Source organism: Podarcis pityusensis (assembly GCF_964106645.2).
Source record: "Podarcis pityusensis genome assembly, chromosome: 3".
Lineage (NCBI taxonomy): Eukaryota > Metazoa > Chordata > Lepidosauria > Squamata > Lacertidae > Podarcis > Podarcis pityusensis.
Window position 1 is genome coordinate 54,007,984 of NC_138026.1, and position 24,640 is coordinate 54,032,623.

Genomic DNA, 24,640 nt, shown 5'->3' on the forward strand with positions numbered 1-24,640 from the left:
TGAGATACGTCCCCAAAGTTTCCTTGTCAGTTTCTTAGTTTCTGTGTAGGAAATTTATAACCTAAAGGGAAATAGGATCATTTTGACATGGTAAAATCTACCTTGTTTGATTCTTTAAAAAGTGTTTAAAGAATTTGTACTCTGCTTTGTATATTACAGTATATATGTTTGAATATGAGAGTGTTTTACCTAAACTATCAGTGATAAGGCACACACACACACACACACACACACACACACACACTTGTATGTGAACAATTTCATATACCTGGACACTAAATGCTTCATTTTCTACATGTGTGCAACACATTGAGAATGTCAGAACTTTGGAACTCATTTTATAGATGATCTTGGCATAATTTTGGATGTGGAGAAGCTACCTAGTCAAAAACCACAGTGAAACTCTGAAGGGATGCATGTGTTCTTTAATTTGTGGGTCTTGGCACAAGTCTTAAGGTACATTACTGTTCATCCAATAACCCAAGGCTAGTTCCTATGAGGCTTAAGTGCGACCACGTGATTTTAAAATTCACAAAGTGTGTGTCGATTATGAACCATACAGATGTGTATTTTTAGCCCTGTTCCTCTTTTAATTCCATGTCTTCTGGCACATGTTTTTAAAAGGGGGATAGGGCTAAAATAGGTTTGTAAAAATGAAGTGCCTTCACAGTAAAAACCCAAGTGCATATTCATTTCTGAGGGTGTTCAAAAGATAGTGGGAAATTAGAAGTGAAAGTGCTGGTGTGTTTTATATCCAAATTTCTTCCCCATACTCCCTACACAAGATTTTGGATTTCCAGGTGGTGGGAGTGGGGTGATAATATGTGTCTCGCTTTCCAACTGAGTTCAGTTTTGTGGTGAAGGAGAAACTGGAAATGTTCCACTCTCTAATATTGTTCCACTGGGGTGGCTAAGCTGTGGCTCTCCAGATGTTGTTGGACTCCATCAGCCCTAGCCAGTCAGGGATGTTTGGGAGCTGAGTTCCAGCAACATCTGGAGGGCTGCAGGTTTCCCTAATAATCAAAGCCATGGCTTTATATAGCAATCCTTCTTTGCTGTCTCAAGATGCAGGCATGTGCACAGGGCAAGAAAGAATCCTGCTTGCTTGAGGAGTCTTGTTTGCTCACACTGAATTCATGTCACACGGTAGCTTGCAGGGAAATACCAGCCATTACACAAAGCTGTCAAGATGTACAGCTTCTCTGCTGCCTCACTTGCAGTGCCATCTGTTCCCTGGCTTGTTTAATTTCTCTGAAGGCTTTCTTAAAAACAGTGACAAAGCTTTCTTAAGCTTTTGTGTCACTTTGAGGGGAGCTTGATATATCCTTAATAGTATTACTCTGATGAGTAGAATGAGCAGCTGACAAACATGAACGCTCATAGTTCTGTTTAATTTAACTCTCTAACCTCATAACTTTGTTACGTGTCATCAGAACAACTGAAACCAAAGAACTCTCATCAGATCCTGTTTCTTCCTTAATACCACCAAGACTGAATTATGAGCACCGCTGCAGGCATGTGATTTTAAAGAAAAGCAGTATAGTATATACAATTTTCTGTTGTGAAACTGCCATCTTTATAAAAGGAATTATTGTTAGCAAGTGGAAGGAAGTCAAACAACAGTCTCTAATTTGAGATATATTCTTGTGTCATTGCATCATCAGTGTGTGTGTATGTATATTTTACACACTACGGACTGTGCCCCTGCTCGCGCCACCTGCCCAGTCTTTTATAAACCCACTCAGTCCTTTATCCTTGAACTTTTGCTCTGTAGAACCTTTCCTTCTACATTAAGTTAATCTTCCAACAGTGTTGATAATTTTCCTTATGGGGTGTGACACTCTGTAAACAAAGTGTCATGCACAGTTAGATTGACTTATCAAGAAAAGCTTATTAACATACAAAAGATCATTTCAGACAGGTATTTGACTGGCAACAGCAAACATCAATAATGCCATACTAGGAATACTTTAATTAAGCAAAGCGCACCAATCTGGGACAGTTAATTACACCTTTACCAACTGTCCTTGAGCAATCACTATTTGTCCAATAGTGCTTGCAAGGAGTGTTTCAGGGAACTCTCTGTTCTAGATCTTGTTTCATAGATTATGCTAACTCCAGTGATACTTGGCAAGAAGACGCAAGCCTCACAGTGCATCAGTAGATGTGTATGGTCCCTTTTATCTGTGCATGACCTAGGCCTCATCTGCACTATATATTTAAAGCCTCATTGTACCACTTTAAACAGCCATGGCTTCCTCCAAAGAATCCCAAAAAACTATAGTTTGTTAAGGCTGCTTAGAGTTGTAAGGAGACCCCTATTCTCCTGACAGAGCTAAAGGGCTCAGAGTTGCCTGGGAAGAGAGATGGATTGTGAGACCACTCTGCAAATTGTAGCTCTGGCTGGATCTACACACATGGGAAAAAAACGCTATATATAAGTCATAAATTAGATTGTTACATATATTGGCCTGTGGCCCTCAAAAAATGTGGCATGGGGTCTCTCAAGTGGTCGCTGACCAGCAATTTAGCCCTCGGACTGAACAAGGTTAGCCATCCCTGTTGCACAATTGCCCATATATACCTTCTGCCCTTTGTTGTAATGCTCAAAAATACTCTCAAGTTGCATCAATTAATCAATTGATTCGGCCTTAAAATAAGACCAGATTCTGAAGATGGAGGCTGTTTAGAGAGGAATTTTGCTTCTGAAGGGTTTTTGTAGCAACCCCCCCCCCCCGCCACTTCAGAGAGTCAGCAAAATCTGCTGAACGGACAGAAAATTAGCTTAGCTGGCAGAAGATACACATAGCACCTTTGAGGTGAAACATGATGTGATGAATCGATTCAACAACCGTAGATTCAAAATATGAACCTTAATTGGATTTTAGACGTAACGTGAATCTGAAAGTGTTTTCACTCATGACACACACCTCTTGATTCACATTTCTAGTTGATTTGGCAAACAATGAATGATTTGCCTCTGCTGCTTATTTAACAGACACTCAAAATACTTAACAGAATATCAGAATATTGACCAGGCAATGTATTTCTTGGTCATTTAATTGATAACCTGTTAAAAAGACAGTGAATCAGTTGATGTGGCAGAGCATCGGTTTTCCATGCAGAAGGTCCCAGGTTCAGTCCCCAGCATTTTCAGGTAGGGCCGGCATATGTCCGTTGTCAGAAATCCTGGAGAGCCACTGTCAGTCAGTATAGACAACTTTGAGCTAGATGGACAGGTTCTGATTTGGTATCAGGCAGCTTCCTAAGTTTCTAAAGTATGTTAATCTGTTGTTTGACACCCCCCCTTTTTTTAATCAGAGCTTTATCTAGCACAGAACTGCAGTGTTTTGTACATGCTATCACATTTCACCAGGGGAACATGTGTCACAGCTAGTGCGTTTGACATTTCTGCAGCCTGGACACTAGCACAGCTTGAACACCAAGAACAGATAAAACTCTGAAAACAGTGCTCCCTGGTGGCTTCTGCCATGAGTGTCACTGCAGATCACCATGCTCATGGAACTCCATTGCCAGGTGTCTTCCCCATCAAAAAACAAGCAGAAAAGAGCCTGGACTAGCTCCTTGCACATCTCCTTTGTGTATGTTAAATTTCCAAATGATACTACTTATTTTAAAAGTTGCATTCTTCTCTGTTCAGTAAATAAGAGGTATGTGCTGATCTCTAAAGCCACAGCAGCTTAAGACTTGAAGGAACACGTCTTCCTGTACCAGCCTGTTGATGCCTTAAGATCCTCAGAGGGCGCTCTTCTCTACGTTCCACCACTAGAGCAAAAGCACTATATGCACAAAAGAGCCTTTTCTGTAGAATGCCCCCATCTAGGAAATGGCCTCCCAACTTAGTGGCGTGGCTGCCACCAACGTTATTCTCATTTTGATGACAGGTGAAGGCATATTTATGTGTCCAGACATGTTAAGGGTTTCACTGTTAGACCCATTCAGTTTATATTCTTGTTTGTTTTTAGCTGTATCTATTAATTCTGATGCAGAGTTTTTTTTAAAAAAAAATAATTGTCACTTTATTGCATGGTCCATTGCAATTTTATATTGCACCCTGCCCTGGTGTGTCTGCCATAGGTGTCAATTTTGTATTGTCTTTGAATTCATCTTCTGGGTTGTTGTTTTTGTGCTGTCTTTAATTGCATTGTAGTTTATTTATTGTATTTTGTGTGACACCTTGAGATATACATGGAAGGAAATTCACAGTAGCATCAGCAACAGCGATAATATAGATGAATGGCAAGTTATACATTTTTAAAGTTTTTTTATTGTTTTTTGAAAAATGCAGAGTAAATCATATATAGCCAGAATGAACAAAAAACTGAGGAACTTATAGCAAAAGAAACATAATAGATAATTCTACTATTAGCAGGTAATGTAAAATAAACTAGGATTGTCAGGGTGAACTTGATAAGTTATTTTTAATACATATTGATGAATAATGATGGTCCATGAATAAACTCAAGGGGCTAGGATCCCATGTATGTGAACAGCCACATAGCAAGCTGACATTTCTAAGGGCTTTGGTTTTCCACCAGTTCTGCCTTCTGAAGGCTGTGAAGGAAACGGCAGACAATCTTTTCCCAGCAAGGTGCACGGATTGTCACATAGCCCATGACTCAGTACTGTAGCCATAAAATCTTCTCTCCCACTTCAGAGTGCTGGCTAATGAGCATGGGATCCAAGTGGCGCGAGAAAGGAGAATGGTGCAGAGGGGAGCCTGCCTTGCTGCTAAGCTCCTCAAGCCTCGTCGTATAATTCGGAGTAGATTTGCTTAAGGCAAGCTGAAAATGGGAAGCCTGAGATGGAAATTGAAGATAGGTTGTGAATTGTTATGCCTTGAAAATGAGGCAAAGCTAACATGATAAAGTAATCCTGGGCGATATCATGGTGTGCTTACCCATGTAGGGAGCTCACGTAATTAATTTTAATGGGGACACTGCTGAGCAAATATGCACACTATGTGTCGGTATTTGCATATTATGTTAAAAGCATGTCTTGTCATATTATTATCCAATGCAGTATTTTCCTGTGTTGTTCCCCCCTTGGGTTTGTTCAAATATTAACATATTTACTCAGCATGCCAAATATGAATACAGAAATTGTAGGCCAGCACGCGTTAAAATATTGAAATGCATTTAAATCCACAGTGGGCTTGATAAAGAGCAGCAATATTAACAGTTGACTTCTGTGGGAATAAGGAATGGTGGTATGATCCACTCTCCCAAGTTGTGTCTTGGAGCAAGGGGGTGAACTTTAGGAGTGTCCTGGCCCTGGCCCTAACTGGTAAGCTACAATTCAGAAAGACACGGGAATAGGTAAATAGCAGGTAAGAGAAGGAAAAAGCTTGAATTTTGTTCCAGGTGTTCTGGCACACTTACATAAGCATTTAATCTGGCTTGGAACATGGTACAATCCAGCAAAAATCCCATTTATGTATTTAACCACCAAGTTAGTTCAATGAGATTTAGGTGTGCCTGCTGTTCATTTGATTATTCTCAGGGTATGTAATAATCTGTTGGCCGAAGGAAATGTGCAGTTATCCTGGAATACACTAAAAGGTCACAGAAGACGCTTAATTTTAGATATCCAGTACTCTGGCAATTCAGCTCAGGGGGGAGATTTAAAATGGCTTTCCTCTGTTTTTGCTATGGGGAAGGGAGAAAGAAAAGAAACAGAAAGAATCATTGTTCTCTAAAATTACTAGTTTGTTTCGAGTGAAGTGGAAGTGCATTGATTTCTTTCTTTCTTATATTCTGCTGATCTGTGCCCAGCCTTTAATTTTGCTCCCATTGTGCCAAGTGTGTCAAGTGATGTGCTATAATTAAGAAATAACGCATGTCAAGCGTCATATTTCTGGGTATTAAAGCTTACCCTGGGTGGCGTTATAAAGATTTAGATTTTATTTTTATTTTTTTTAAATAATCTTTATTAAAGTTTCAAAAGGTTACAAAAAAACAAAACAAAAACACACACAAAAATAACACAAAACACAACATAAAAAAAAAAAAGAAAAAATTCCACCTTTTAAGTCTCATTTTCAATAACTTCTTTTCATGGCTTCCCCACGCCTCCCCTTATTGTATTCCAACTCCGATTGTTTATTCAAGCAAGTTTTTATCCTTAATGTCCTAATCATAATTTATTAATTTACTTAGCCATAAATTATTAATGTGATTCTTTATAATAATTTTAAACCTTAATTCATTATTATCCATTAATTTAGATTATTTAGCAATTTTTAGAATATATACCTTAATCATACATAAAAAGAGATAAAAAAAAGAGATATAAAAACAAATAATAAAATACCTTCCCTAAGATTGTCCCTAATTCCCATCCACAGATTCCCCATTCTTATAATAATAAAGAGCATATAGTTTTACACTGTAAAATAAAAATCAGGCCCCCTTTGGACTTCTAAACCCCACCCTTCTCTTCCCGGTTTCAATCCCAAACCAAAGTCCAATTAGTCCATCTTTTTAGCCTGGTGACCTTACGTCCGAGGCTCTCGGATCTCTCTCAGTCCCTTTCCGCCGGCTTCTTCGAAAATCTTTCATATTGAACACCCCAGGTCGGGGAAGTACCTTCTCCATGTTAACCATATTTCTTCCAGCAAGGCCTACTTGTTTAGAGGTGGAGCTCCAACTCTTTTTCTTAAGTCTATATGTCCCAAATAATCCAGTTTTCATCTTAGTCAAATTGGAATTCTTCTTGGCAGGTCTCCGGCTCTCTTTTATCTTCTGTAACTTTTCAGCCACCCCTTCTTTCTGCTCCTCCTGTTCAGCTGATGTCTTAGTCTTTGGTTTCTTTTCTTGTCCAGCTGCCTGTGTTTTGAGCATCAAGTCCCTTTCCAACTCAGCAGGTATATTTTCTGTTGACTTCGGTTTCGTAGGACTTGTAGACAAAACATGGCCTTGCTCTATCCTCTCTTGCAGCTTTCCCATGAGAAAAATAAGCTCTTGCAAGTCAGCTCGTATTTCCCGACCTAGTTCCATTCTTGTAATATCCAAGAATCCCCTCTAGAGGGATTCTAGTTACTTAGTATTTCTTTTCCCTTCCGATCCAAAAATCAAGTTTATTTGTATCAGTCTTTCTTTACTTTCAATATTTTGTAGCAGTATAGCCGGTTAGGATTTAAGCTTTGATTTTTCCAGCTTTGACAGCTAATTTGACAGCTGTCAAAAGTTTTCTATAAATCCTCTGCAGGCTCTTTTCACGGGTTACTCCCGGGCTTGAGAAAGGTGGTACTTAGTCCAAATAATTAAACTTTTGTCCTCCGGCACATTAGCTTAGTCCTTTAAATCTGTGGAATTTATATCTTTTATCGAATTACCCCAATTCTTCACGCAACCTTAGTTGACAGCTCCTTGCTTCAAACTGTTTACAATAAGGGGGGGCGGACTTCCCTTTTTTTCACCTCCCCCGCTCGTGCCAAATTCATAATCAAATTATTTGTAATCCAATTTCCCAATTACTCACGGGTTGTTGTTCTTGATTTTAAGTCCAAATTTTAATAGGAAGAAGTCAGCGCTCTCCGACAAATGGCATGCGGCTTCGCTCGGCAGGGGAAGCAGAAGACTCACAGCACCACGCCACTCCCCGGCACCCGTTCCGTAGCCTTTAAAAAGGCTCCTTCGCGAGTCGGGAGGGCGCTTAACGATGCCCGCCGAGTCACCATGTCCACGGGCTCCTATGCCCGTGGTTTTTGAGGGTCCCCGTGTCGCCGGCACGGCAAGACCCAGCCCCTGTCAAGCCGATTCCCTCCGGAGCTCGGAGGGAATCCGCCATTAGCCGATCGCGCTAACCCGGAAGTCCCTATAAAGATTTAGATTTTAACCTCCTCATAACTGTTATGATGTTCTGCCCTGAATGCCTTTAATGGAAGTTACGAAATGGAAATTTCAAGCCAGCTAAGGACAGTGTGTGGAAAGTCACAAGGCGATGTCAGGTGTGGAGTGGAGGCATTTGAAGGAGGGAAGGAGGCATACTAAATGAGGGTGAGGTCCCAGTTTCAGGCTGTTTGGAGAAATCCTGATTGTTGGGCAATAAAGATGTTAGAATGGGTGCAGTCCAGGCGCTTCTGCTCAGGAGCAGCAACAACTCCTTCCATTTCCTGACCTTGACAAGAAGCTTTTCAGTCGGCTTGTGGTCTCTGCAGGGCACTCATGCAGGCTGGGATCCTGGACAGGTTCTGTACCCTGACATCTGAGCACAGGCATCTCTGAATGCAAAAGAAAAAAGATATACACATAGCTGGGTTATGACAAAGAGTACAATGGAACCAGTATATAATGCAGGCATGGGGGACTTCTGCCTCTCTAGATGTTGTTGGATTAGAACCCCCCTCATCCCTGCCTGTTCTCCAGCTGCGTCTTGGAGTTGAACAGCACCTGAAGAGCCACAGGTTCCCCATCCCGGCCATAATAGAGCATCTCATTACATACCATCAATGTCAATGTCAATGCCATCAATGTCAAACTGATCTGGTTAAAGTTCTTGGGTAGGAAGAGATAAAATTCAGAATCTGGGGGACAGACTGCAGACTTTTAAAAAATATATAGGCCTTGGAATTAGAAATAACAACATAAGAATTCTGTATTTCCTCAGCCACAACTGCTTGCAAGGTATGAGATCCAGGCTCATGTCCTCATAAAACCGTGAAGTGCACTTGGGTTTGTCACAGTGGGTCAGCCTAACTCATTTCAAGCGGTTGTTTTCAACGCTAATTGTGAAACTTAGCACATGGGAAATGCTATATAAATGGCCAAGAATACTCTTTAATTTGCACTTCAGTGGCATGTTTTTGTGGATGCTGCCTATTTTAACAGCTCAATGAGTTTTCATTGTGCGATGGAATTCCACGACAATGACATTTTGTAGGGACAGCAGCTGCTCTGCATGGGTAGAGCTCTTTCCCCCATTCTCTTCTATGTAACAATGAATACTACATGCCTGCAAAGGGGAACTCTTTGGGCATATGCAATTTCCATGAATAGAAGAAAATGGGATGCTTCCGTATGAGCTGTTGAATATGCCTCTTAGCTTTTTTTGTTTGCTACAATTTGCACTTCTTCATCTAGCCACTATGACGTTTGTGCAAGAATGTGTTATGCTGGGTATCTTGAACATCTAGGATGGTTCAAAACATGCACGTAGTTCAACACTGCACTGCATAAAGCTGCCAAAACCCTCCCTGTGTGGTTGTGGGTGTGTTAGAGAGTGAGATGCACAAAGTGAAAGCCAAATATACCTTTCATCTTTATCCAGACAATTTAGTAGAAGTGATATCGCCCAGGGTCAATTACTGTTTCAACAAAAAGTGGGAAAGTATAATTTTCAAGCTGGTGGAAGACAAGATAGTCCAGTTAATTGAGTGCATCATTTATAAACATAGGGCAATCAGGTCTAACAACGTGGCCAGTAGTGTCAGAGTTTATAAACTGTAACAAGGATAATGCACAGTATGGATGGTTTTCAGTTTATAAATGCACTTTCACTGTCTGTTAACTTTGTATCTTAGGATGTCCAGACATGCCATAATTTGCCCATTAGCAATGAGTTTCAGCACTATTTTGATAAACTAGTACATCTTCAGATCCCAATCTAACTGTATCGAGAAGTTTTTAATGTTTGATGTTTTAGTATGTTCTGATATGTGCTGTGAGCTGCCCACAGTGGCTGGGGAAACCCAGTCTGATGGGTGTGCTATTAATAATAATAATAATAATAGTAATAATAATAATAATAATAATAATAATAATAATAATAATATTTTGCTTCCTGGATAGAATAAAGACAGGCCAACAAATAGAACCATAATTTCCTCTCCTGTAGCAAGCTGTGTTCTGAGAGTGATCTGGCTGTAACATCTGCCCTCCCATTGATCAGGGTTGCTTTGGCTGATATGACTGTAGAGACAGAAATCCCTTTTGTCCCTCACTGCTCCATGTACATCTCCATGAAAGCCAAGGGAAGGCTCCATAACTTAATGGCCACACACATAATTTGCATACCATATGTTCCAAATTGAATTCCTTGCCTCTTCAGTTATAAGAGTCAGGTAGCAAGGAATGTGAAAGTCTTCTGTCTGAGATCCTGGAAAGCCACGGCCAGTCAGGATAGTCAATACAGATAGGCAAATACAGTGGTACCTCGGGTTAAGTACTTAATTCATTCCGGAGGTCCGTTCTTAACCTGAAACTGTTCTTAATCTGAAGCACCACTTTAGCTAATGGGGCCTCCTGCTGCCGCTGCACCGCCGGAGCACAATTTCTGTTCTCATCCTGAAGCAAAGTTCTTAACATGAAGCACTATTTCTGAGTTAGCGTAGTCTGTAACCTGAAGCGTATGTAACCTGAGGTACCACTGTAGACTGGTTTCATAAAAGGCAACTTCCTATGTAAGTTCCCGTTAATAGCCAAGGGAATGCAAGGGGATTTTATTTCTCCTTTAAGGGATAGATGGAATTTCAGAGTACCTTGTATGAGGTTAGGTAATCATCTACAATGCTCATAAATATACATTGCTTATTTAAACCATACATCAGACCCTTCTTCTTTTTTAATTAAAAAGAAATTACTGTTTTTTAACCAGCAACAAACAACAGCAACAAATTCCCTCTTCTCCAAATCTATGGCAATCACCACTAGCTGGCAATCATAACTAGAAGCAACTTCTTTTCATTTTTCTACCCCATTCAAACCCAGTGCTAGTGCTACTCTAAACTTGATCACTACCACCACCATTCCACCTCTGTAGCAAAATACAAAATATATATTACCGGTAAATTCCACGAGGAAGAATTGCTGCAGAACTCTGAGATGCAGATTAAGGAAACTTGTATAATTTCCCTATAACACTGAGCTACAACTTTTCCTCTAGTGGTAGCATCCAGATATTGAGCTGTCCAAAATGTGTTACTAAGCCTTTGCTACAAAATCTGTATTTTTTTATATTTTGCACAATGATTACAGAATATGAACCATTTTGTGCATTATTCATTTCATTGTTGTGGCCATTCAGAAATGGAGATACAACAGGCCAGATTTTTCAATAGAAATTCTGCTTGGCATTTGTTTGAGGGCCATTTCACACATGGAATCTCCATAAACATGTATTCCTATTACTTGTAAATCATAGTAGGAGGGGGGAATGACAACCACAACCAGAGTTTCAAATATAAACACACACACCCCTACTCTGCCCCTCTGGCTATATTCTGAACTGGCTGCAAGGCCTTTGGGAATTAAGCTTTCGCTTCTGTGAAACTGATTTACCGTTCCCATCAGAGCCTGTGAAGAAGAGAAACATTCTATTTCAAAGTAGGTTTTTTTCATGTAATAGATAACACTCTAAGGAAATAGCAAAAGCTGATAAACGAGCTCCTTTAAAAATGCTGAAGGGTGACATTTTGCATTGGTTTTACGTCCGAGGAAAAGTTGCGATGCTGCAGCGTTCCAGTATAAAAGAGAAAAAAGTTAATATGGCAGATTTGCTCTCTTGATTGCATTGTTTTATAGCTTTTAAAGTCCTTTCTCTCAGTGCCCCCACCCGGTACACAAATTTGAAATGCATCACTAGGCTGTAATCCTAAACCAACTTTTAAGTCCCATTGAATTACTTCTGTGTAGGCTTAGTTAAGAAAGTGCTGTAAACTATCATTGTTATTGATGCTATTATTGCCCCTTGTTGTGGAACTGGTTTTACACACACCCACCCTTTTTCTGGAAAATTGTATGAATTGTTTATTACCAGGGGAGCAGATTGGAGACTAAGGATGTTTAGCAACTTTTAGGCTCATTATCCTTCATAGTTTTTGGTGCCTTTTGCACTTTGGATCCTAATCATTGTTTATAATATACCATTCCTGTGTCCATGTAGCTCCACTGACATAAAGCTTGTACTGATTGCTTCTGGATATGGTTTTTTTTTGGGGGGGGGGCATTTGCAACACTTCTTATAATACCTTTTATCAGTTTTTAAGGTGTATCATCAGTCTTTTCTCACCTGATTGATTGCCTTTGGGTAACTTCCTTCCAATTTTGAGGGTGTGAGAGAGGGATCAGAAGAACCTGTTCTGAAAATGTGCAAGATACAGCAGCAGGTGGTTATTCAAGAAAGCAAGTGCGATGTGACCTTGGGCAGTAAAGTTGCATTATAGCAAATAGGTGTCTTCTTCAACTCCATGCAGGCAACACTAGGAAGGAAAATGTACCTTCTGGGTGTGCGAAATAAAAAATTGAATGGTATCTAATTACTTCCTAGTGAAAAACACTAGATGATGTGTGCAAGGGTCAATAGCAAGGTTGTTTCCCTTATCGAAATAATTTCCTGAGGACAATGATGTCGGCTCTTGTGGGAATGCTGGAGTTTGACCTTGCTATGCCTGTCATGGGGTCATCTGCTTTGGGGGCAGGGGCCTGGTAGGCATTTTGTCCATTTGGCGGATTGGCTGGTGCCATTTGGTTTTTGCCTACTGCGTAGCAAATCGTCACAACTTGTAAGGTTGTGGTTAGGCATTGGTTAATTTTTTGGTTGGTGGAGGGGATGTGGTTGGCTGTGCCTGCCCATCCAATGCTGCTGCTGCAAGGGAATTCCATTAAAGGAATCCAGGGGCTCGCCATGCTTTCGTCCAAATCCCTGGCGTGGGGCTTGGGCCGCGCAAGCCCCTGGGAGCATGCGGGGAGAGGTGAGCATCTGGTGCCTGGCTCCATTTTCTCCCCAATATTGTTTTCCCTTACTGGCTTTCGCTGGAATCTGGAAGTCAGTTCTGTCCCTGGGCGGGGACAGATAGTAATAACCAATGCCTAAGCAACCACTCACATTTATGTATTTTAATAAAGTTGTGACCAAAATTATGCCAAAAACCTTAAACAAAAATTCTGTGTGAATTGTGATTTATTTGGGGGGTGGCTTGGTGACCTCGACACGCAATAACATTTGTGCGACATCTGCTGTTTGCTTCCTGATCCTGACTTGAGGTGTTTGGGTGTTTTCATCTGCTCACCCATATGAGTGTTTAAAACCTGTAATGGGTTGAGTAATTTATGAGGGAGGTTTCCCTTTTACTGCTTTCACGCCATCATAAGATAAAAGCATCAAAGTGGTATTTAGCAGTGTAATACTAAACTGGGAATTGGATTGCATCATACTGAAAAGCCTGAATGAGAGATGACAATAAGGCTCCAGTCATAAGCACTCTGAACCAGGGAATATGGCCAACTGGGTACAGTGGAGTTTACTTCCAAGAAAACATGTACAGTATGGGATTGTGCTGCCTGTTAAACTGGGACAGGACATAGCACACTGGTGCAGACGGGGCTCAGTAAAGCAGTAGTGGCAAAGGGGTAGGGGGTCATTAACTGGTAGAACAAAGTAGACAAAATACATTAGTATGTTGGTTGGGATGGATGGGAGTTGTGGTCAAAAACATCCAGAGGGCACCATCTAGCTCAGTATGGAGAGCAGTGGCTCTCCACTGTTTCACTCTGGGTTCTCTTCCAACCCTACCTTAAGTTGTGGGGGATTGAACCTGTGACCTTGGGCCTTAAGGCGGATTCTCTACCTCTGAGCTATGATCCTTCCCACAGGAAGATGGCTGCAGGATGGATTAAATTCAGCCATCAGTAGCATCTAGTCCCTGAACCAGGCGCTTCCCAGGTGAGGTCAAACCTAATTAACCAGTTAAACATTGATATTTGTGTGACAGGCCACAACACATGGTTTATGGCTTGCATTTTGAAGTTCTTCTGGCCTGTCTTCAGTACTTAAAAAAAACAACAAGTTTTTTATTTCATTAGTATGTCCAAATAGATTACAGGTTTTTTTAAAATGTAAAAAGATTGTTATTTGAATACAAAAGAAAGCACACATAGCAGAAGATTGTACAGTGCTACCGCAGGTTGCAGACGCTTCAGGTTACGTGATTTCAGGTTGCGCACCATGCCGAACCCGGAAGTACCAGAACGGGTTACTTCCGGGTTTCGGCACTTGCGCATGCAAACGCTGCAGGTTGTGAATGTGTCTCCCACACGGATCACGTTCGCCATCCGAGGTTCCACTGTACAGAGGCTGCAATTAAAGGCCAGTCTTAGGAACAGCACAAATAAGACATTTTAAAGATAACCAGCTACTTTTCCTTTATTGCACCCCCCCCCCCAAATATTCAAAGGCAGGATTGCCTCCTTTAAAGTGGGAGGTGGAACCATCTGATGTTGCTTCTTTAAGAAGAGGGGGGTGGGGAGCATTTAATTGTGGCATAATTTCCTTCTTTTATACTGAGACAAAGATTCTATGAGTCCACTTGACTTGGAGAAATAATCAGTCCACTTGATTATGGATTGGAACTAAACTGCAATAGAAGATAGGAAGAATGCTGAAAGCCATCCTTCTTGCATATATGTTGACTCAAGGCCCAAATCACATTTTAATCTCCTTGCGGGTATTTAATAAGACTTGAAGCGCCAAATAATATGTATGCCAGTCTTCTGTCAGGGTTGACTCTCCATGTAACAGATTATCCTAGGGAAGGAGGCATATAGAACAGCTAAAGTAATCCTAAAAGTCTGCTCAGATGTAATTGTTTCCCTCTTTGTTCCAGCTCACAGCACTGATGAGTTAAACATGGCCTTACAAACTCATTTGTTCCATTAAAATATTTATTTTTGGTAACAAAGGAATCTGGAGTTCCTAGCCTTTATAGCTGAAGAGAACAATTTCAGATATACCGGTAATGACGGTGAAACTAGAGGACAGGATAGACTATGATGCATCCAAGATGAAATTTACATTTTTTTAAAGTAATTTTTATTAATTTTTTAACAAGTACAACAAACACCACAAAGATATATTTACATGATATCATGTAAATATATCATTTTTTCTCCATCTTGTGAAGAGACTAAGCTTTTTCTTTTTTCTTTTTCTTTTTAAAAAAAGCACCGCACATACTAAATTTTTCATCCTGTGCTAAGCCTCATTGAATGCTGTGGGTTTCCTCAAATGCTGTTTGACTTGCCTCACACAGACTTACTTTAGCTGAGGCAAAGTAAACTGTGAGTGCTTTACAATATATTCATATTGATGACCTCTTGGCAATAAGTCTCATTGAGTACAATGACGCTTCCTCCCAGGTTAGTGGGTATAGGATTGTAGTTATAGGCCTGTCTACCATTGTAGCACTTTTGAAAAAAACTTAAATTCATGGCATGTTGTTGAATCTGATCTTTAATCAATTTTCTAGCCCTAGCTGTAGAAAGGCACCACTGAGATTTCCTCCTGTCTAAGTCTTAAGCATCTGCGTGTATGGATTTCATCTTTTTGAAAATAATATTTGATCTCTGCATCGGAACACTAAGCAGCAAAATCAACATTTCAATGAGGTTCAGTAAAAGGAGAGTTTCCTTGAGGTGGAAATCTATTGATGAGTTTTGGAGGTCAACAGTGTATGCTATTAGTCTCAACTTCTTTTCAGCATGAATGTTATTCACTCCATGGACTTTTCCCTGCCAGTCTTATGGGGTTAATTCTTGAGTTTTTAAGGAGTGTTGACTTTGAAAAAGAGACACAGAGGCATGGTTTGCATGCCATGGTAAAGCAAACTATGGTTTCCTTCGATATCACAGAGATACTGTACATGGTCTGCCATGTAGAAATGCAGGAGGCTGCTTCCTTGGGGAGGAACCTTTTAATTACTCAGATAATGAATTTGTTGCAGTGTACTTAACAATTCTCTTGCAGCACAGTAGCACACTCCTTTGCACAGATTGGGAATTACTGTGACAGCCAGCAGGATTTAGTGCAGGGGTAGGCAACCTAAGGCCCGTGGGCTGGATGCGGCCCAATCGCCTTCTCAATCCGGCTCGTGGATGGTCTGGGAATCAGCATGCTTTTACATGAGTAGAATGTGTCCTTTTATTTAAAATGCATCTCTGGGTTATTTGTGGGGCATAGAAATTCGTTCATTATTTTTTTTCCAAAAGATAGTCCGGCCCCCCACATGGTCTGAGGAACGGTTGACCGGCTCACGGCTAAAAAAGGTTGCTGACCCCTAATTTATTGCTTAAAAGCTGGACTAGTATTGAGGAGACCTGGTTGATTGTAACAAAACCTCTAAGAGATTTTCAAGAAATATTTGCATTATCAATGAAAACAGTTAAAAACAAGAAATTAACAAAGGCTTAGATTCTCCCAGCTGGACTTTACCAGCTGTGATGGGTATATGGATGCAGCTTGAGAGTGGTTGCCCTCATAATCACAAGACCACAGTCCTTCTATCTATGGGCTATGCAGAAATTGTTCTAGATATACATGGCAAAACAGTATGCTGATATCTTGAGCTGTTCACCTAGCAACCCTTAAGTTGATCAGAACGGTTTTCATCTACAGACAAATGGCAAATTTGAAACTGAAGTCTTGCAGTCTAGCATTTAATTTGGTAAATTTATTGCTTGATTGCTTTTAAAAAATGAAACAAAACCCTAAGTGGCTTTCAAGAAATATTAGAATTGCCATAAAAACAGTTAAAAACAAGTAAAAACCTTTTTAAAACAATTAAAATCATCACTGAACAAAAATGTATCAATATATGTGTGTCTGGGCTGACTTGCCTAAACAGAAATGTTTTAAGCAGGCACCAAAATGTGCTTGACTACAGAGTGAAAGTGTTGTGGCTACATGGACGATGGCAGGATGGGTTTCAACTCTCAATTTGGTCATGAAATTCATGGAGCCAGTCATCGACTCTCAGTCCATCCTATTTCACAAGAACACTGTGGGGATAAATGGAAGGTGGGGTTTCTCAGAAAATGCAGGTACACCGCCTTCAGCTTCCTGAAGGTAGTATGATGCGATAATAATGTAAGGAACAAATAGTAATTATAAGTTGCTGCAGCAATTAGTTTCTAAAACTTTCCACAATTTGTAACATAATAGGCTGACATATAGCTTGTGCAATAATATTTCTAATAAAATTTGCATAAATATGTTTCACAGAATATTGAATGAGTCTGGGATCTTATCCTGTTTTATTTCCCAGTGGAAATCTTGCCTTTTTGAATTAGAAATTAATGCCATCTGCAGTAACTCCTTAGACATTACTAAAGGATCAAATGGTCCATACTGCCTTTTTCTTTATGCCTTTTTCACCATTTACAGTGAGTCGTGTGCTGCAAAATGGCAACTTCCCTACTGAAACAACCTGAACCACCTACAAGTGTTTCAAAAAGTGTGAGTTGAATCTAGACTTAAACCATATTTAGAATAGACCATTGAAATCGACTGGACTTAAATAAGTTGCTGTTGTTGGCATCCATCTGTCTTGAGAGAGAATGGAATATGATCTGGGGGTGAAGTCAAACCACTGGGTTAGCAGCACTGAAGTTATCTCCCTGGGGAACAAGCCTGAGAAGTGTGTGGTGGTCTTGGGCTGCCGTGATGGCAAGACTCAGCCTCAATAATGTGATCTTAACTGCAGGAGTTGTCAGAAGGAGGCGTATAAGTGTCGTCCAACTGTCTTAAGGACATCCCAAAGATATCCTGCAAGCCAGCAGAATTTTAGAACCAGAGTTTTCCTTCTCCTAGATGGGCAGTGTTGGGAGTTATATGCAAAATTCTGTTAAAATAAGCAACAGTCATTACATGTTTCCAGTAAGCGTCCTCAAAAGTCTGCTTTGGTTTGAAAAACAGAAGGAAAAAATAAATATTCATAAAACGGTTGCAAAGAAAGTTGAAGGATTCTTGGAAGTATTTAGGATCAATAGGCATGATAATTTCTCAATACCTGACAAGATTGCACCTTGCAACGCAGAGATGGTCACAGGGATGTAGAGTAGAACATTTTCCAGGACTTTCTTTTTCCACATAAAATTTTACATTTCATAAGTGCATTAATATCAACGAATAGATGCAGACTGCAATGCAATATAATGTACACTTCGTGGTTTCCAAGTTTTTAGTGTTGTTTACTAAATATTTATAAACTAAGCACATAACTCTTCAGGGCATTGGAAAAATTTCTGATACAAACTAGAAAAAATATCTGTTGCAAATTATCTGGTGAAATTATTCTAATTTGCAAGGGAACATTTTTCATATTTTTTTTTGCAACTCAAATATTTCTGGGAAGCCTAGAAACCCCCACCCCCCAGCCTTTCCTCTCTGTTTCCTGTTCTACCATGGTTAGCGTAATTGTAATATGCCTTTGCTCAGTGCTGTATTTTGCATGGAAAAACAACAATAAAGGTCTTTTTTTAAAAAAATAATAATCAGAATGAATATTCTGTATAAAAGATGGGGCCCGATATTCAGCAAGATGAGCCATTCCAAACTTATTTATTAAAAGGCTTCATTTTGCTGCTGGTCAATTTCCTGCTGGTAAATTTGAGACATTTGAATATGTTGTGCTACCCATTTGAACATGGCTACCCAGACTAGGAGTTACTTTGAGCTAATGCTTGAAGTCTGCAGCAGGTACTCTCTCACGTCTCCTTTTGAACTTTTTGTTTCCACTAAGCATAAACTCATTCAAACACCTTGCAATTTAAAACTCTATTAAAAGCAGGAAAATGAGATCACTGCCCTTGTGGGGTTTTTCTCTCTCTCCTTTTACCTAGTCTGTTTCATCAACATGTGTCAGGCCTGTAATAAATTTGCCGTGCTGTCAAAAGCTGTCACGCTGTCTCACCGCACTGAAAGCCGGTAGGCAAGGGAAAGATTTATCTTGGAGCCTAAGGGAAAACCAATAAACTGGAACCATCACATTCTTAACTTGTATCTAAAATTGAAAGGCTTTACTTACTGGGAGATCCAAGCTTATCTTTATAGCACTCTGTAAATTTAGTTTTGCTTTCCCTTAACTTAATTTTCCTCCATCTTAATTGACTACAGTAGGAATTCAATGCAAATGCTGGCTAAAGACTCTTGTACGTTCACAGTGGGAATTGTTTCAAAGTAATTCACAGGTTTAATTTGGTCCTTGTTTGTGCACTACATGCCTTGAAGCAACTATGCACATCTGCCTAATCAGTAATGTGTTTATCTTCAGAATTGCGGTGGGTTCTGGGTGTGGAGGTGAGGAAAAAAGACCAAGTGGCAAAATATAAGGGAAGAACATGCCATCAGATACAGCAAATGCCACTTTTGAAAACTTGATTTGTGTGCTGTGGACAGAAACAGGAGCTCTTTAGGATTGCATCCTGCCTATGATTACAGTTATGTGGGACGTCACCTATGTATTCGTAGCAAATGAGCAATCTGGGAATAGTTGGCAGTTAATGAGCCTTGAACCTGAACAATGTTTAATCGTACATCTGTGTGCAGAAGCATGTCCTGCTTCTCTCACAAGAATGATGTATTCCCAATGTCACGATTGCTTATGCAAATTGTTATAAGGTTGGTACAAGGATTTTAAGTTACATTAAACTGAGTAGAACCTTCCCTTGCTGGGGGGGGGGGAGGGGAGAGAAAGACCTGAGATTCCCTGTGGGCTACAAATCCCATCTTCTCATGACCATTGGCCATACTGGCTGGGATTGATGGGAGCTGGAGTTTAGCAACACCTGGACTGCCACAGGTTCTGCATCTCTGATGTAAAATAACTTCGGTATGTAAAGGACATACAGGAGATGTGGTGTTTGGGTTGCATCCAATGAAGCCATCCCATTAATGCAAGGATTTCCACTTGCCCAGCCAAACTTCTCCTCACACTCCTTTCCCTGTGTGTTCCATAAACTTGCTGAGGGAGAGGAAAAGGAAGGTAATTTCCATTGCACAAGTGGAAGTCCTTGCACAAACAAGATGTCTTCTTTACACTTCAACTGTTTATGCCCTATCATTTATATAAAAATATCTATCTGTCAAAGCAAATAGCCACACCTGAACTCCATGTGGGTTTTCTATACAACTTAGAAACCTGATCAGGACTGGCAGGGCTGAGCAGTAGGTAAACAGTGAAGGGACAGGGGGAGCTGGCATGGCTGCTCTCCCACTCATCTGATTCTGATTGCTTGAGTATGTTGATGCCTGAATAGTGCTTGAAGCAGAATTGGAAAGGAGGGCAAGATTTAAAGGAACAGCACGTCCTACAAGGTAATACATGTTACTGATGCAACGTAGGACTCAAATCACACAGGACAGAGGCAGTTGTGCGGTGAAAGAAAGAAAAAAGGTAAAGGACCCCTGGATGGTTAAGTCCAGTCAAAGGTGACTATGGGATTGTGGCGCTCATCTTGCTTTCAAGCTGAGGGAGCTGGGGTTTTCCACAGACAGCTTTCCGGGTTATGACTAAACTGCTTCTGGTGCAATGGAACACCGGGATGGAAACCAGAGTGCACAGAAACACCATTTACCTTCCCGCCACAGCGGTACCTATTTATCTACTTGCACTAGTGTGCTTTGAAACTGCTAGGTTGGCAGGAGCTAGGACAGAGCAACGGAAGCTCACCCTGTTGCAGGGATTTGAACCACCAACCTTCTTATTGGCAAGCCCCAGAAGCTCAATAGTTTAGACCACAGCGCCACCCACATCCCCAATTGTGTAGTACCAGTTATATCAAAGGTGAACTAGGTCTTTTTCAGGTTTGAGGACCATGTGGAACTTTTTCAGCACAGTCCACGATAAAAAGAAAATCTTGCATTAGAGCCTGCTCTTTCCTTTGCTTATTTGATTCTTTTCATTCCATGATTGGGACTGACACACAACACTTGGAGGCTTGTTGCTGTGAAAGGTGAAAACATGGTTACCAACAAAGCTTTCACCCATGTATCATCCCAGCTGCCAATACAATGATCAGTGGATGGGTTTGTAATGACAACAGTCTATGTGAACAAGAGCTGTCAAAAAGCAGATTTGTGATATATTAATATCTGAGACGGGAATAAATAAAAATCCCAAGGGAACTGCTCTGTTGACTTGGTTGTCTCTGAAATCCTTTCTTTGGTCTTTTAAAGGAAGCTTGCAGGATCTAGATTTAAAAGTGAAGACAGCTAATTGGCAAGAAGAGAAGAAGATAATGGCGAGCAGGAAGGGAGATCAGAGGAAGGAGGGCAAATGCTGAAAGGGAAAAATAACACAAAATAAAAATGAACAAACTATGTTTGGCATAAAATGAGAGGTGAATGAAATTTGCAATTTGTGCACCCAATTGAATAATCCAGACTATTTCTATTATATTTTCAAACTTATCACTAGGGGCCTGGAGTGAAGGGGTAGGACTACAGAAAACTGCTTTTTCAGACTTGGGCTTATTCTCTTTGTGGGTTGTAGGAATTTCTTGGCTGTTGAGTAATTCTGATTATTCTGTATCTTCTGTCTTCCTTGTTTCTTTTTAGGGAGCTCCTGTTGTCTATAGCTCTTGGGCAGGTTCTGTCCCTGCTTATCTGCGGTATTAGCTTGACCAGCAAGTATCTGTCAGATGATTTTCATGCCAACACTCCAGTCTTTCAGAGTTTCCTGAACTACATTCTCCTATTTTTGGTCTATACCACAACATTAGCTGTTAGACAAGGTAAGTGGCATTCTCTGGATGTAGAATAATTATTGCATAAATAATAATAATAATAATAATAATAATTGCTATAGCTTTTCTCAGTGCTTTTTTTTTCTTTAAAAATGTATAGGGGTACTCTCATTTTCCTACTCAAGTTGAAATACTGCCACTTAATGAGGCCAAACTTTGATTCACAAAATGTTTAGGAGTATGCATACCCCTGCTCACCCCCAGAAAAGAAAGCACTGGCTTTTCTTTCTCATAGTGGATAATTTCCCCTCTCTTGGAACATATCAAAGCATTTCCTAGTATTTAAAAAGAAATGAAAACTTGCAGCTCCTCCAGAAAGGTTGATAACTATAAAAGGTTGCAAACTCACTATTAAACATTTGGGGTAAAGGTAAAGGTACCCCTGCCCGTACGGGCCAGTTGTGTCCGACTCTAGAGTTGTGCGCCCATCTCACTTAAGAGGCAGGGGGCCAGCGCTGCCAGGAGACACTTCCGGGTCACGTGGCCAGCGTGACGAAGCTGCTCTGGCGAGCCAGCACCAGCGCCGCACACGGAAACGCCGTTTACTTTCCCGCTATAAAGCAGTACCTATTAATCTACTTGCACTTAGGGGTGCTTTCGAACTGCTAGGTGGGCAGGAGCTGGGACCGAAAGACGGGAGCTCACCCCGCCGTGGGGATTCGAACCGCCGACCATACGATCGGCAAGTCCTAGGCACTGAGGTTTTACCCACAGCGCCACCTGCGTCCCAACATTTGGGGTAGGAGTCACCTAAAAACCCTGGTATGGTAGCACTGCTCAAAGACTTCCCTTCTACCCTTATCCCCCCTTGCACCTCCCCATCCCTGAAATTGACTCTAGGGAGGTTGGGAGAAGCCCCAGAACAACAGAGAAGGGAAGGAGAGGCAGATCATTTCATCTGCACAGACAGAACTTTCACCAAAGTACAATGTAGAATTTCACCCTTGATATCTTATCAGCATGAGATATTCTAATGAGAGCAGTCTTTGAGGGTTTTCTTTTGTTTTTCCCTTCTCCTGTTGGCATATATGTTCATTTAGAAACCTGTTCTGATTTTGAGTGCATATTAATGAAGATATGGAGACAGCAGACCTAGTCACGGGGGTGGGGGGACGTAACAATAAGAGCAAACTTTGACTCTGAAGGCTACAGTGGTAAAGGGAAGAACCTTTCAGTCCCAATGAAACAAAGATAACATTCATTCATTCATTTTATTGGTATGTCACTTTTCCGCAAAACAAATCATTCTGAAAGCAGCTTGCTACAAAGAAACAGGGATACATTTCAGACAAACAGTACAAAAACAATTTCATAATAATATAGCAAAACAAAAATATAGCAAAATACAATAATCATAGTCACACAAAAATCACTTTTAAATTCTATAACTATAACAAGATTACTTAAAGAATATGCAGCATCCAAGAGCAAAAATATCAAGGGAACTTCCCAGTTTCACTTTAGTCCTAGAAACAGCCTTCCCATGATGTTGCTCACAGTCTGTCTCCTGCAGCAACTTCTTATAAGGCCTTCAAGGGTCTTAGCTGCAAACACTCCTTCCTTGATGTTACTCACACATGAGGGGATATTCATCAAGTTTGCAGATGGCACCAAACTGGAGGGGGTGGCTAATGCCTCTGAAGACAGAATTGGGATTCAAGAAGACCTTCACAGACCGGAGAATTGGGCTGGAACTAACAAAATGAATTTCAAAAGGGGCAAATGTAAGGTTCTACACTTAGGCAGGAAGAACCAGATGCACCACTATAAGATTGGGGATACCTGGATTGACACTAGGACATGTGAAAAGGATCTAAGGGTCTTCATAGAGGACAAGCTTAACATGACAGTTAAAGAAGGATGTTGACAAGCTGGAAGGTGTGCAGATGAGGGCAACCAGAATGATCAAGAGTCTGGAAACCAAGCCTTATGAAGAACAGTTGAGGGAGTTGGGTATGGTAAGCCTAGAGAAGAGGAGACCAAGAGGATATATGATAGCTATATTCAGATATCTTAAGGGGTGTCACATGGAAGATGGAGCAATCTTGTTTTCTCCTGCTTCAGAGCGTATGACCTTCAAGTTACAAGAAAGGAGATTCTGATTAAACCTCAGGAAAAACCTTGGAAGGTGGTGGACTCTCATTTTTGGGAGATTTTAAAGAGGTTGGATGGCTATCTGTCATGTTTGATGTAGCTGAGATTCCTGAATTGCAGGTGGTTGGGCTAGATGACCCCAGGGTCCAGTCCAACTCTATAATTCTATGATTCTATGCCTGGGCAGAATTTGATTTCACCCCCTGCACACATGAATACTACACTTGTCTTAGGGCTGGAGGATCATCCAAAATAGCATGGGAAACTGGCATCAATGAAGACTGTAGTGTGTGATGGAAACTGGGAGAGGCACAGGCAGAAGAACCTTCCACACTACTGGAGCCCAGTCAAGTATCCATTCTCAAGATGCTATCATTTCAGTCCTTAGATAAAATATACCTTGGACAGGCACATGCTTGAAAAGACAAATAGATGCTATGGTTTTTGAATTAATCTAGGTATCTCTACTCTTCCCCGCCTCTTCCACTTCAAGAGGTTTCCTGTTGAGATTAGGTGTGAGTAGGAAAATGCAGCTGGTTTCATGTCAAAACCTTATAATTAATTCATGCATTTAAATGAACAAATAAACAACTTCTCTCTCTCAATCAGAAAAGCTTGAGATGAATCTAGGAAGGTCCTTCAAATAATATGAATGAAGTACCTATTGAGTTTTGACAAATATTTATTTTGCGATAGGCATAGGTTGATCTTTTGTGGTCCCCCGAATGCCCACCCTTATCCAAGTCCAGACTCTCTTGAGCTTTGGTAAAGCTACAGCATCTGGTGCTCTAAGGCTATTCACTGGGCTCTCAAGTGCTGGTTAACTTATTGGCCATGTTTTTGTGTGTAGACTTGAAATGTGGTTGTGGTCATCATCATTTCAGATGCTTCCTTTGTTGACATCTGTGACTGGCTTGGCGTCCTGCCTGCTGCTTAAATTATTCAACTTTGAGATCCAGCCTTGTGGAGCAGACAGCACACCCTGTTGAGGAGAGTAATGTTCTCCT

The 24,640-nt window shown here is 40.7% G+C and overlaps 1 protein-coding gene across 1 annotated transcript in view; it reads left to right on the forward strand.

Moving 5' to 3' along the window:
* The window catches only part of SLC35F1 (solute carrier family 35 member F1), a 194,726-nt gene that overhangs the window by 83,456 nt on the left and 86,630 nt on the right, over nucleotides 1-24,640 (forward strand). The window contains exon 2 of the mRNA XM_080999729.1: nucleotides 21,352-21,527. Within this exon, the coding sequence (XP_080855855.1) occupies nucleotides 21,352-21,527 (176 nt within the window). The remainder of the gene's footprint in view (nucleotides 1-21,351; nucleotides 21,528-24,640) is intronic.